This window comes from Phalacrocorax aristotelis, chromosome W (genome assembly GCF_949628215.1).
Source record: "Phalacrocorax aristotelis chromosome W, bGulAri2.1, whole genome shotgun sequence".
Classification (NCBI taxonomy): domain Eukaryota; kingdom Metazoa; phylum Chordata; class Aves; order Suliformes; family Phalacrocoracidae; genus Phalacrocorax; species Phalacrocorax aristotelis.
The window spans coordinates 28,386,216-28,397,341 of NC_134310.1; the positions used below are offsets into that span (position 1 = coordinate 28,386,216).

An 11,126-nucleotide genomic window follows, 5' to 3' on the forward strand; every position below is an offset into this window, starting at 1 on the left:
CAACCTTGTTAGCAAGCCTGCAACCAATTACTTTTAAATGCAAGGGTTTATGTGGAGCAGGGAGAGGGATTTTCCTGCTAGGCAGCTGGGTAAATGCCGCCATATCCCAGCATAGCGATAGAGGCAGAGATAGCCTGGAGGGGACCCAGCCGGTTGGAGGTGGCCGTAGCTGGCAGCTCAGGGTGGGGAGCGTGGCCACAGCCCCACCAGACAGTTCCGGGGGGTCCCAAGCCAGTTTGTTCCACTTTGCCAGTGGTTTCGTGTGTGAAAAAATGAGGGAGAGTCAATCTGCTTGCAAAGAGCTGGTAAACACCAGGAGAGTGGATCGGGGTGTGGGGGGATTGCTCTTGGTGCTGTGTTTATTGCTGCAAAGCTTGGTTGATTGCTTGCTCCAGGATCAGCCCTTTCCCTGTATGCACGAATGGGGGTTTGCTGCAAAAACGGGATTTTTTGGGGGGGGGGGGAACAGGGCGCTCCGGTTCCTGGTGAGCCAGCTATCCTTAGTTCAACCCCAGCCGCCTGCTTGAGCAAAATATGTTTATGCCACAAACCTCTGGATGGCTTCGCTGCCAAGCAGGGAGGGGAATGTGTGTGCTGATAAGGGCGCCGTGTCCTTTCCTTCCAGATCACCTGATAGCCAGGGAAGCACAGGGAGGCAGTTGCCCAGCTCCCAACGCCCCTGTTTTATGATTTCTTTTTTTTATTATTATTATTATAAGGTTTTGGTTAGGAAAAAAAAAAAATTCAATAGCTGTGGCTTTGCCACACCAGGCTGCTGCCAAAGCCTGGAAAGCTTCGGACGTGCCAGAGGCTGAGCTGCTCCTGGGCTGCCAGCCCCGAGAGCAGCCATCCGAAAACATTAAAACTGCAGAAAGAAAATATTTCCTGCCATCACCTGGACGTTTCTCGCATGGCAAAGGGAGAAGATGGTTTCTAACCGCTTCTCCCGGCTCGCGTGCTGGGGCACGCAGCATCCATGGGGGATTTTGCAGTGGTCTGAGCACCAAGCACCAAGCACAGCCCCAGAGGGGATGGGGCAGCTCCAAGCCCCACTCGGTGCGGGGAAAAAAAAACCCACTAAATATTCAATTTTGATGTTGCTTCAAGTCATTTTCCATTCTTGGGTTTGGAAATAATGCTTGCCTGGGTGAAGCTGTTGCAGCAGGCGAACTCAGCCCGACGCGAGCAGGAAAGAGCCGGGGGTGCTGGGAGGCCGCAGGCCCTGTTTGCAAAGTAAAACTGCAGTTGTTGTTGTTGTTGTGACACCCGTAGGGTTGCGAAACGTCAGCTCTGAAATACCCGTGACTTTCAAAACAAGCTGAGCCCAGCTGTGGCCGGCTGCCCTCTGTCCAGCTGTGGCCGTCTGTCCAGCTGTGGTCCCTGCAGCCCCTTCCCCGCTGCACGGGCACAACTAGGATGCCTGTGCCGGCAATGCTTAGGGGGGATTTTGGGAGGGAAGTACCCCAGAAGCTCTTCTTAGGGAGGAAAAGCAAAAATACCCAACTGCAAGGAAGATTTTTCTACGCCAAGGATCTGCTGGGCATCCCAGCCACGGGGGTTTTGCAAGGCCGGGGTGCAGGATGAGCTGCCTGCCCCTGGGTGAGATGCAACCATTGAATTCTGCTTAAAGAATTAAAAAAAATACCCTAGGGATCAGTTTGTTTGCTTAGAGATTAAGTCAAAGCAGCTCCTGAATGGTAACCTAATCCCCTCAGGAGCGGGTGGCATTGTGTAGGTGGTGGCGGCGGTGGCTTTTTGCCTGGCAAATAATCCTCCTCCCTGCTCCGGCTTGTGGTCAGGCTGGGCTTAAACACCTCGCTGGCATCGGCTCCTCTCCGGGCTGGGGCTTGGGGAGGAAGAGAGGGTGCGGGGAAGGGGCTGCGAGAGGGATGGACAGACGAGGGAAGGGGCTGCAGGAAGGATGGACGAGGGAAAGGGTTGCAGGGTTGCAACCTTCTCTGCTGCCTGTGCTAAAACCAGGCGGTTGCTCTTCAGGGCTGTGTTTCCCCTGAGGCTGGGAAACAGGTAAGCGCCTCGATCTGGGAGCAAAATCCCAGCCCAGACCCGCAGGGATGGACCTTGCCTTCCCCGGGGGCTCAGACCCCACAGGAGCTGATGTGTACGGGGCTGTAGCAAACCCCTCTGGCTGCTTTATGGTTTTTCCTCTGGTGCCAGCCTGAGCTCGCATCCCCCAAAAATGAGGGAGCCCAGAGCAAATCCCCAGGCTCTGAGCATCTTCCCGCAGCTCCAGCTAGCTGCGCCGTGTGCTGTTTCAGGATGCAGCACTGAAGCTTCTGCTTAGCAAGAGCAACCGGAGGCGGCGCAGGGTAAATCCACCCGTGCATGTCCCTGGTGCCATTTGCTTTTGAGGACGCGTCAGCGGGACCCTGTGGGAATAGGGAGAGGTTCTTCCCCTTTAGGGCAGCGATGCTCACTGCTCGCCCCGGCAAACGGCGCCTTCACCCACGGCGCTCGGGCAGCGGTGGCACCGGCGGGTGTAAACAGCCGTACAGAAATAGTCAGCATATCAGGCAATATAAAAAGGCATTGCAGGACATAACCAGATGTCCTCCTCTAAAAATAAAAGGCTGTGGGTCTCAAATTAGCTGCTTGTGAAGGTGTTGGGGTACATGCATGCGGATGGCTGGGGCTGCTCCGCTCTCCTTGCCTGGGAAGACCCCAAAGCTGGGGGGACCCCACATCTTGGGGTGGCTTTGGGATTGATGCCGGTCCAGCTGTGCTCCTGCCATCCACCACGCTGGGCTGAGCTTTATTTTCCCCGTTGAGGTGGCTTTTTGCTGCTTAGCCCAGAGCTGTTCTAGAAGTTCCTTGTGCAGTGTAACGAGTTGCCTGTTCTCAGGTTGCGGCTCTCACCAGGCGTAACCAGTGCCCTGTGGCGCATCTGGGTCCTGCAAGGGGTCAGATCCGGATGGAGGAGTGGGGAAGGTCACATCCTGGCTGCAAAAGCCAGCCCGGCAGCCACCCTCAGGTCCCTGGGCTGAGAGCAACTCCTGGAGACCTATTTGGAGAACGGTGCTGTGAAATTTAAACTAATTAGCAAGTCCTGAGCCGTTCACTGGCACTGATTGGCAAGGCCGGCTTAATTAGTTTTCCCCAGCGCTTTGCCTGTGGGCTCTGCGCGGCACTGTGTTCCCAGCAGAGCACTGGCCAACTCAGGACACGTGTGGGAAAGGAAGCACAGGGCTGTCTGTGGGGATGGGGCTGTCCCCGAAGGTGCTGGGGGGGGGGAGGCGTGAGCATCACCATGGGTGGGATGGGTCCCTGGAGAGTGAACCCCACAGGGGTGATGGGGGGGGTCTCCCATCCCGCCCCCCCCCCCCCCGCCCCGGGTGTTTTTAACGCAGCAGTCGGGACTGACTGTCCTGGCATGAACTGTTCCATGAAGGGGAATGATTAACTGCCGGCAGCGCTGGCCCCGAGCTGGGCAACATGTTTACCACCACTGCCCAACCAGGCCAAGCTGTGACCCCGGCGCCGCTTCCTTCGCCGCTCCGGCCCCAAAAAAGGGCTGTAAACAGGGGCCAGGGGTGAAACCTGAGTGTGTGCTCACACTGAGCCGGTAACCAAATACTTCCTCTGCACGTGGCTGGCCTGGTGCATGCCGATGGTGAGCCCAGCATTGCCCAAATCCCAATAAAATCCCTAAATCTGATCTCTCTGGCTCGGTTTCTGGGGCAGGGAGGATGCCGGATCTCTGGCCTCCTGCTGATTCCCAGGGATTTGGGGTGCCGGTGAGCAAGGATGGAGGCTGCCGGCCACACAGGGGCCCGTGGGGTGATGCCTGGCAGCGTGGTGGCAAGGGAAAGATGAATTTGCTCTTCCGGGAGGTGGGGAAGCACCGTGGGGACGCGGGGCTGGTGCCACCTCGTGGCTCCACCGGCAGCTGAGACACCCTGGGTGTGCAGTGCCGGACACGGGTGGGCATGGCGGCGGGGTGTCCTGCAGGCACACAGACAGCCAGGACCCCCAGCCATGGAAATGACACCGTCGCAGCCATCCCCATCCCCGGAGCGCCGGGAAGAGCCCTAAATCCCAGCCCACCCACAGCTGGCAGAGGTCATGTGGGGGAACGTGCTGAGGCACAGCCTGGCCATGCTCCCCGGTGCGTTAACTCCAGTCACCGGAGATCCGGCATCAGCGCAGTTTCCACCCACGCATGCCGGTGCTGCGAGCGTAAATTGGGTGAAATCCCTTGCAAAGCACAACCGGGGCTAAAAGCAGCAGCGAGGAGGCCGAGCCATACGCTGGCGGCTGCGGCAGAGGCACCGCAGCTCTGCCGGTGCTGCCTTTCCCTGGACTTCCCCGTGCTACTAACCCTGTTTATTTTTCCTCCTTTTTATTTTTTGCACTCTCAGCAAGTAAACGCTGACACCTCTGGTCCCTGTGTGCAGAGCAGATGAAACCACAGACCGCTTTTCATCTTCAGCAGCATCTCCAGTTCTGCCCCAGATAAGGCCTGAGGCAGCAGCGGCGCAGCTCCACTTGGGGCTGCTGGGGGGGCCCAGGTCACCCCCAGTCCTGGCCCTGCTGCCTGGCTGCGTCCTCTGCAGCGCACTGGATTGCCCTCGACTCTAAATCCTTGCTGTAATCTGCTCGGTCAGGCGAGGGAAGCCATCTCAGCCCTGCTGCTTCATGCATTTATTTTCAATTTTTTAATTTTTGCATATTTTTATTGTTGCATTTATTTTTAATTTTGCATATTTTTAAATCTTGCATATTTATTTGTTTTTGCATATTTTTGATTTTTTTGAAGTAGCCGGTGTTTGGTGCTAGGGCTGTTTATGCCCCCATCTTGCAGGGGCTGGGGGCATGCTGGCCCCAGCTGTGGCAGGAGGCAGCTGGCTGGGATGAAGCTCTGCCTCTCCTCCCAACCTGGCCAAGGGACTACCCTCAGCCCCTGCCAGACTCCGCAACCACCTTCCCTCGTTATTTATTACCGATGAAAGATCAAGGCTGGGAAGCACATGGCCAGATCCTAGCCCCATACGATGCTGCATCTGGAGGCATCACCTTCCTTGTCCTGGAAACCAGAAATCTCCCTGAAAGTGCCGGTGGGACCACGACCCCGTGGGATGGGTGCTCAGCATCCTGCATGCCTGCTCAGCATCCCATGGGACCCTGCCTCGGCCCCCTCCTGCCATCCATCCCCGCTGCCCCAGCCTGGAACTGGCTATGGCACCGAGTTCTCCAGCGATGAGTCCCAGCCTTCCGAGTCCCTGATGATGACAGGTTTGTCAGAGATGAGCAGAGCGATGGGGACCAGCAGCTGGTGCAGCCCCTGCCTTCCCTGCTCCTCCTCCTCCTCCTTTTTCTTCTTCTCCTCTTCTTCCTCCTCCTCCTCCTCTTCACTGGCCAGGTGGCTGGAGCAGCTGCTGCTGCCAGCTGGTGGAAATCCAACCGGGCTCAGCACCTCCTGCCTCCGGTAGGCGAACGGCAGCTCCTTCTCGCAGCCCGGTGGGCACACGACCATCGGTTCTTCAGCCGTGGGGCTGGGCTGCGGCGTGCTGGGCCGTGTGCCCGTGTCGGTCGGCTCCTTGCCGGGATTCAGCTTCGTTAGCAGCAGCTCGGCTGCGCTGAACCTCTCTGAGGGCTCCACGAAGCCCGGCCAGTGGTGTCCCTGAGGGGCGGATGTGTTTTGGGTGGGAACGTCCCATGCCAGGGCCATGCACAGGCACCTGCTGGGGTGCAGGATCCAGCCCCTCCTGCACCTTGCACCTCACCTGGCACATTTCGCCTGCAGAGAACTGGATGGCTTTGCTGCCCATGGGCTTGGGCAGGGGTGGGAAGAGGAGGCGTCGAGCCCTGGGGAAGGGGTGGTTGGTGAGGGGGTGGGTAATGGGGGAGGTGGGAGGGAGGGGATGGCCAAAGCAGGGTGGGGGTGAGGGTGCCCCGTCACCTTTTTTTGCTCAGCTGGTAGACGGCAGCTATGGCGGGGAGACTGAGCAAGAGGCCCAGGTACTTCAGGTTGGATTTCCACGCTGATCCCTGGGAACCTGGGGATGGGCATGGCTGGATGGTGGCATTTCTGTCACCAGAACCCCATGTGGGACACGGGAGCCATTTCAGGGCAAGGGTGAGCACCCCATGGAGAGCACCCCACGGGGACCAGGGGGGGATGGGGTCTCCAGTCTTTACCCAGAGCCTTGGTCTGAAAGTGCCACCAAGGGCTGCAGGTCCCCCTGCTCTCTGCTGTCACCTCCCAAACACCCACCCTGTAGGCTGTGCTGGGCTGTAGGTTTTGGAGGGTGTACTGCGACGCCGCGGCGTCCGCTTCGCTGTCTGGGCAAATGATAACGAGCAGGCGGTAGTCTGCAGGCAGCACCCTTCTCCTGCCCCACAGGGCTGAGGAGGGTCCCACTCACAGGTCACGTTGTCCCCCTCGGCCGCGTGGCAGATGAGATACTTGGCCAGCGCCCCGGGACAGGCGGCGCGGGGGGACGGGCTCCACCAGACAACGGCAGCATCCCCGGCGCTGGTGTTGATGCGGATGGGCACGGCCAGCGAGGCTGCATGTGTTGGGGGGGTGAAAAAAAAAATGGGGGAGCATTTGAGGAACCCCCTGTTTTTGCAGTTAAACTGGGAGCGGATGCTCCGTGTTTCCATACGTACCCTTGCTGGCGTAGTAGTGCTGCAGGGCAAAGGTGGACCAGCGCTGTGGCCGGGCCCAGCTGTGCACAGCGAGGCGGTAACACGCCGGTGCTTCCAGTGTTCCTGGAGCAGGAACCAGGGATGCCGGTTAAACCCCTGCCAGGATCCGGCTGCGGGATGGGGGACAGGCAGGGGACTCGGGGCACTCCCTTGCCTCTCTCCACGTGGATGCTCTTGGCAGGGAAATCCCGTCGGATGCAAACGCCCTGTTTCGGGGCTTCTGGCAGCTGCTGCTGCTCGAAGCAGTAGATGGAGCCAGGGCTCTGTGCTTCCCACCATGCCAACATGGTGCTGCCAGCCACGCTGACGTTCTTGAAGCCGAGATCTGGGATGAAATGTGGAGGTGTGAGGGATGGCTGGGAAAAAAGGTCCCTCGAGACTGCCAGGGAGCTCAGTCCTTCCGCAGGGCAGGTACCTGCGCTCTGCTCCGGTGGCACATGGAGCTGCCGCGCTGGCCCCGGCCCGGCGGCATTGGATGCCATCAGCAGGATTTCATACTCGCCCCCGGAGAGGGTGAGGTTGTGTGCCGTCACCTCCCTCCCCAGCTCCACCGTGTCCTCGTCGGCTGGCTCGGTGCAGCGACATGCCAGCAGGTGGGCACGCAGCGTGTAGGTGACATCCCCCTGCTCCACGGGGGCTCGCTGGAGGAGGGAGTGAGATCACCTTGGAGGATGAAGTGGTGGGGGGACACCCAGGAGGGTCCCTGGGGGATGCCACTGTACCTGCCAGCCCAGCCTCAGCACCCGCTGCCCATCTCTCCCCAGTTTTCCCAGCTGGTAGCTCAGCACTGGGCTCGCCAGGATTTCTGCAAGAGGAACGAGCCCAGCTGGGCTATCGGCATTTCCAGGAGCTGTTGGGATCCCACCCACTTCCTCTCTTCTTCCTCACCTTCGGGAACAAAGATGGAGCTGCTCCAGTCACTCCAGTAGCTGCTCCAGTGGGGGGACTTGTGCCGGAGCTGGACCTCGAAGGCGCCTTCCCTCCCCAGGGCGCAGGTCACTAAAGCAGGGTGGCAGGGTCAGGTGGGGGGTAACACCCCCCTCCTTTTCCCCAGCTTTTGGCCATCATGGGGCGCTGGGGGACTGGGGGGAGCATGGAGCAGAGCCCCTCCCCATCAGGATGTGGGAGCACCCCCAGGAGGTGCTCATCCCCTGCTTCGCTGCAGGCTAAACCAACCTGAGTCATCCTGGTTCATCACCATCTCACATGTCACCTGCAGAGATAGCCGGGGACAGAGGCACCCGCCCAGTAAAACCAGTATGTTACTGGGACATGAAAGCAGATGCTGCCCTGTGTCTCCCAAACATCCCAGGGGCTGGGAGAGCCAAATGGGGTGCAGGGGACACAGTGGCTAGGAGGGTCCCCTTGGCAGGGGTGCCACGGCTTCGGCCCCAGGACCCTCCTGGCAGCAGTTGTGAGGGGTGGGGTTTCCCCAGATGTGGGGGGTTTCACTGGGGACAAGAGGCCAGATCTCATCCATCATCGTCATTAGTCTAATCTGGGGTTTTGCCTGTGTAATCCCTGCAAATCACAGCCCGATCCTGTTACAGGTGGCGGCGGGATCCCATGGCTGGGACGACGGGGCAGAGCCGATAACGCCGCAAAACAGACGGTATGTGGAAGGGTTTGGGGGGGGACAGTGGCATCACCGAGTCCCTGCGCTCCCCAGGCTGCCTGGCCTGCCACGATGCTACTAACCATCCTGTCAGTCACCGCTGGCTCCAGCAAAGGCATTTTTACCTGCATCCAGCTGTGGTCACCCATCCTTCGGAAGCGAGCCTCCCGCTGTGGCGGCTGGTTTCCACGGTGGCACGGCGGCCACGGCACCTGCAGCCGCAGCCGCCCACCGGTCTTGCTGAAGGACATCCCGGTGGTGGGTGGATCTGGCTTGACTGTAAAGATGAGGTGGTCTCATGGTTATGGGTGCTAGGGCTGGCGCCCAGCCCAGTCGTACGGGTGCTTACCAGCCTCGTTGAGGTACAGCGTGAGATTGGGGGTCCTGTGGACGTGGTCCCCCCAGTGCGCCTCCACCCAGGCTGTGGCATTGGTGAGGACGTAAACGTGGTGATGCTTCAGGGTATACGTCGTCCTCGCACCCGCCTTGAACTGCTGGCACAGCCTGGGCGTCACGTAGCTGCGGGCGGAGGGCGGGCGCAAGGTCAGATCTGCATGGGGCAGCGCTCGCCCTCCGGGTAGGCTTGGGACGCAGAAGGCACATGTCCCCACGTGTCCCCATGTGTCCCAGTCAGGACATATCCCCAGCGTCCCCAGGATGCGGTGCACATCCCTGCCGCGGCACCCAACTCACCAGAGCGTCAGGAGGTAGGAGGTGTTGCCGGTGGGGCCGTGGGGTGGCCAGGAGCAGAGGAACCAGCGGGAGCCACATTGCTTCCAGCAGGAGAAGCTGGGGGCCCCAGCGGTGCCTGCGGGAGAGGGCAGCAGCTGGGGGTTCCCGCACCCCAAACCCCAGCAGCTCAGGCAAGGCTGGGATGGACCAGCAGTGTAGCTGTTGTCTGATCACCATGTTGCTCATGCAGGGGATCAGAGCAGCCACGCTGCTGATTCTCACCTAAAAAACACCAGTTCCCCCCACCCCAGGGATACGGTGCTGACCGGTGCCGCTCGCCCCGGTTCCTTCCCACCACTGGTGGGGATTCACCCAGCTTTACTCTGCCTCTGTGGTTTTCAGTGAGCGTCTCCATCACAGCAACAGCTCCCCGAGCCTTATCGCCCCCAAATCGTTCATTGAAAGTTTTCTGAAGTTATCTTTCATCTCCCGGCGCCGCAGAAGCACTTACCACCCCGTGCCAGCGCCTCCAGCGCCGCCAGCAGCCACCCCAGCATCAGCCATCCGGAGTGTCCCATGCCGGACCCGGGGCTCCGCTGCCCTTCCCGCCTGCCCATGCCCCCAGCACCCAGTGGGTGCCCCCTGCCAGCTCGGCGGCAGCCCTGGCGCTCAGCACGGTTCCCCGTGCCTGATGTTTCCTCTTCTGTTAAAAGCTTGCTGAAGGGCGCTGTTCCCATGCAGGGCAGAATGCAAGGCGTGATTGCATGCCTCACTTTTACCAAAAGCAAAAGAGAAAGCAACCAAAATATCCCCCTTTTCTGCTCGTACGCCTGCCAGGACTCAGCCAAACCCTGCTCCGGTTGCACCTCATGCCCCAGCCCCGCAAGAAGTGCAAGGTAAGCAAAAGAGATGCCTTGGGGTTTTTGGGGTTTTGGGGCTTTTTTTTTTTTGCAGACTTCAGGGCATTTTTTTCATCCCCTGCCTGTAACCGGGCGAATCTTAAGCAGCTGCTCCAAGGTTGGGGGTTTTTGGGGTTTTCAGAGATGTGCGTGCGTGTGCATGCACATGTGCACGTGGCTGTTGCCGAAACCAGGCTCCTGCGCCCATCTCCAGCACAACTTGTTCCCTGCAGCCGTGAACAAAGCCCCAGTGAGGTGGGAGAGTGTGGTGTCACTGGAATGCCGGCAGCCATGTGACGGGGAGGGCGACCCTGGGACGGCGGAGCCGAGTGGCACCGGGGGCCACGCACAGAGTCCCCTTGTTCCTGCAGAAAGCATCCCCTTGTGTGGCTTTTGCTCAGAGCCAGAGGGCGGCGGTGGCAGCAGCGTCCCTGCGTCAGGATGGTGCTGCTGGGACCCCTCTGTTCTGCTGCCATGGGCATGGCTGGGGTGGGGGCACAGAGGGTCCCCTGGCACCTCCTGCCCTCCTGCCTCGCTGTGTCCCCCTCCTGCCCTCCCAGCTGGGGGTACACACCCCACTGTGCCACGCCGTGCCAAACTGAACCATGCCAGGCTTTGCCATGCCACAACACACAGCAGGACCATGCTGTACCTGGCCGGGCTGTGCCATGCCATGCTAAACCGGGCCAGGTCATGCTGTACTATGCCACACCAGGCTGTGACATGCTGGACCATGCCACGCTGGACTGTGCTGGGCAGTGCTGGGCTGCACCAGGCCATACGGACCGTGCTGTGCTGGGCCGGGCCAGCCATGGGACAGACCGGGGCTGGCCCACACCAAGCCATGGGGGCTGTTTGCACCCAGTGTCCTGCTGTGCCAACCCAAGGCCGTGCCACGCTGGGCTGCACCAAGCCAGGCAGACTGTGCCAGCCCCAAGCTGTGCTGTGCCGTGCTGTGACAGTCCTGGGCCATTGGTGTTGTGCTGTGCCATGCCGTGCGGTGCCGTGCCGTGCCAGCCCCTGCCACACTGGGCTGCACCGAGCCAAGCAGACTGTGCCAGCCCTGGGCCATCCTGTGTTGTGCTGGGCCATGCCGTGCCGTGCCAAACCCTGCCATGCTGGGCTGTACCGAGCCAGGCAGACTGTGCCAGCCCCGGGCCATCCTGTGTTGTGCTGGGCCGTGCTGTGCCGTGCCAGCCCCTGCCACACTGGGCTGCACCGAGCCAGGCAGACTGTGCCAGCCCTGGGCCATCCTGTGTTGTGCTGGGCCG

The 11,126-nt window shown here is 60.3% G+C and overlaps 1 protein-coding gene across 1 annotated transcript; it reads right to left on the reverse strand.

The window, feature by feature from the left end:
* Nucleotides 1-4,645: 4,645 nt before the first annotated feature.
* On the reverse strand, nucleotides 4,646-9,722 carry IL12RB1 (interleukin 12 receptor subunit beta 1). The gene is given in 16 exon segments (XM_075078098.1): nucleotides 4,646-5,346; nucleotides 5,395-5,649; nucleotides 5,750-5,823; nucleotides 5,918-6,014; nucleotides 6,157-6,300; nucleotides 6,384-6,527; nucleotides 6,631-6,732; nucleotides 6,824-7,310; nucleotides 7,392-7,474; nucleotides 7,558-7,668; nucleotides 7,846-7,882; nucleotides 8,410-8,561; nucleotides 8,634-8,803; nucleotides 8,978-9,142; nucleotides 9,464-9,683; nucleotides 9,686-9,722. Coding segments are annotated over 16 exon segments (2,433 nt in total). The 3' UTR covers nucleotides 4,646-5,191.
* Nucleotides 9,723-11,126: the final 1,404 nt, after the last annotated feature.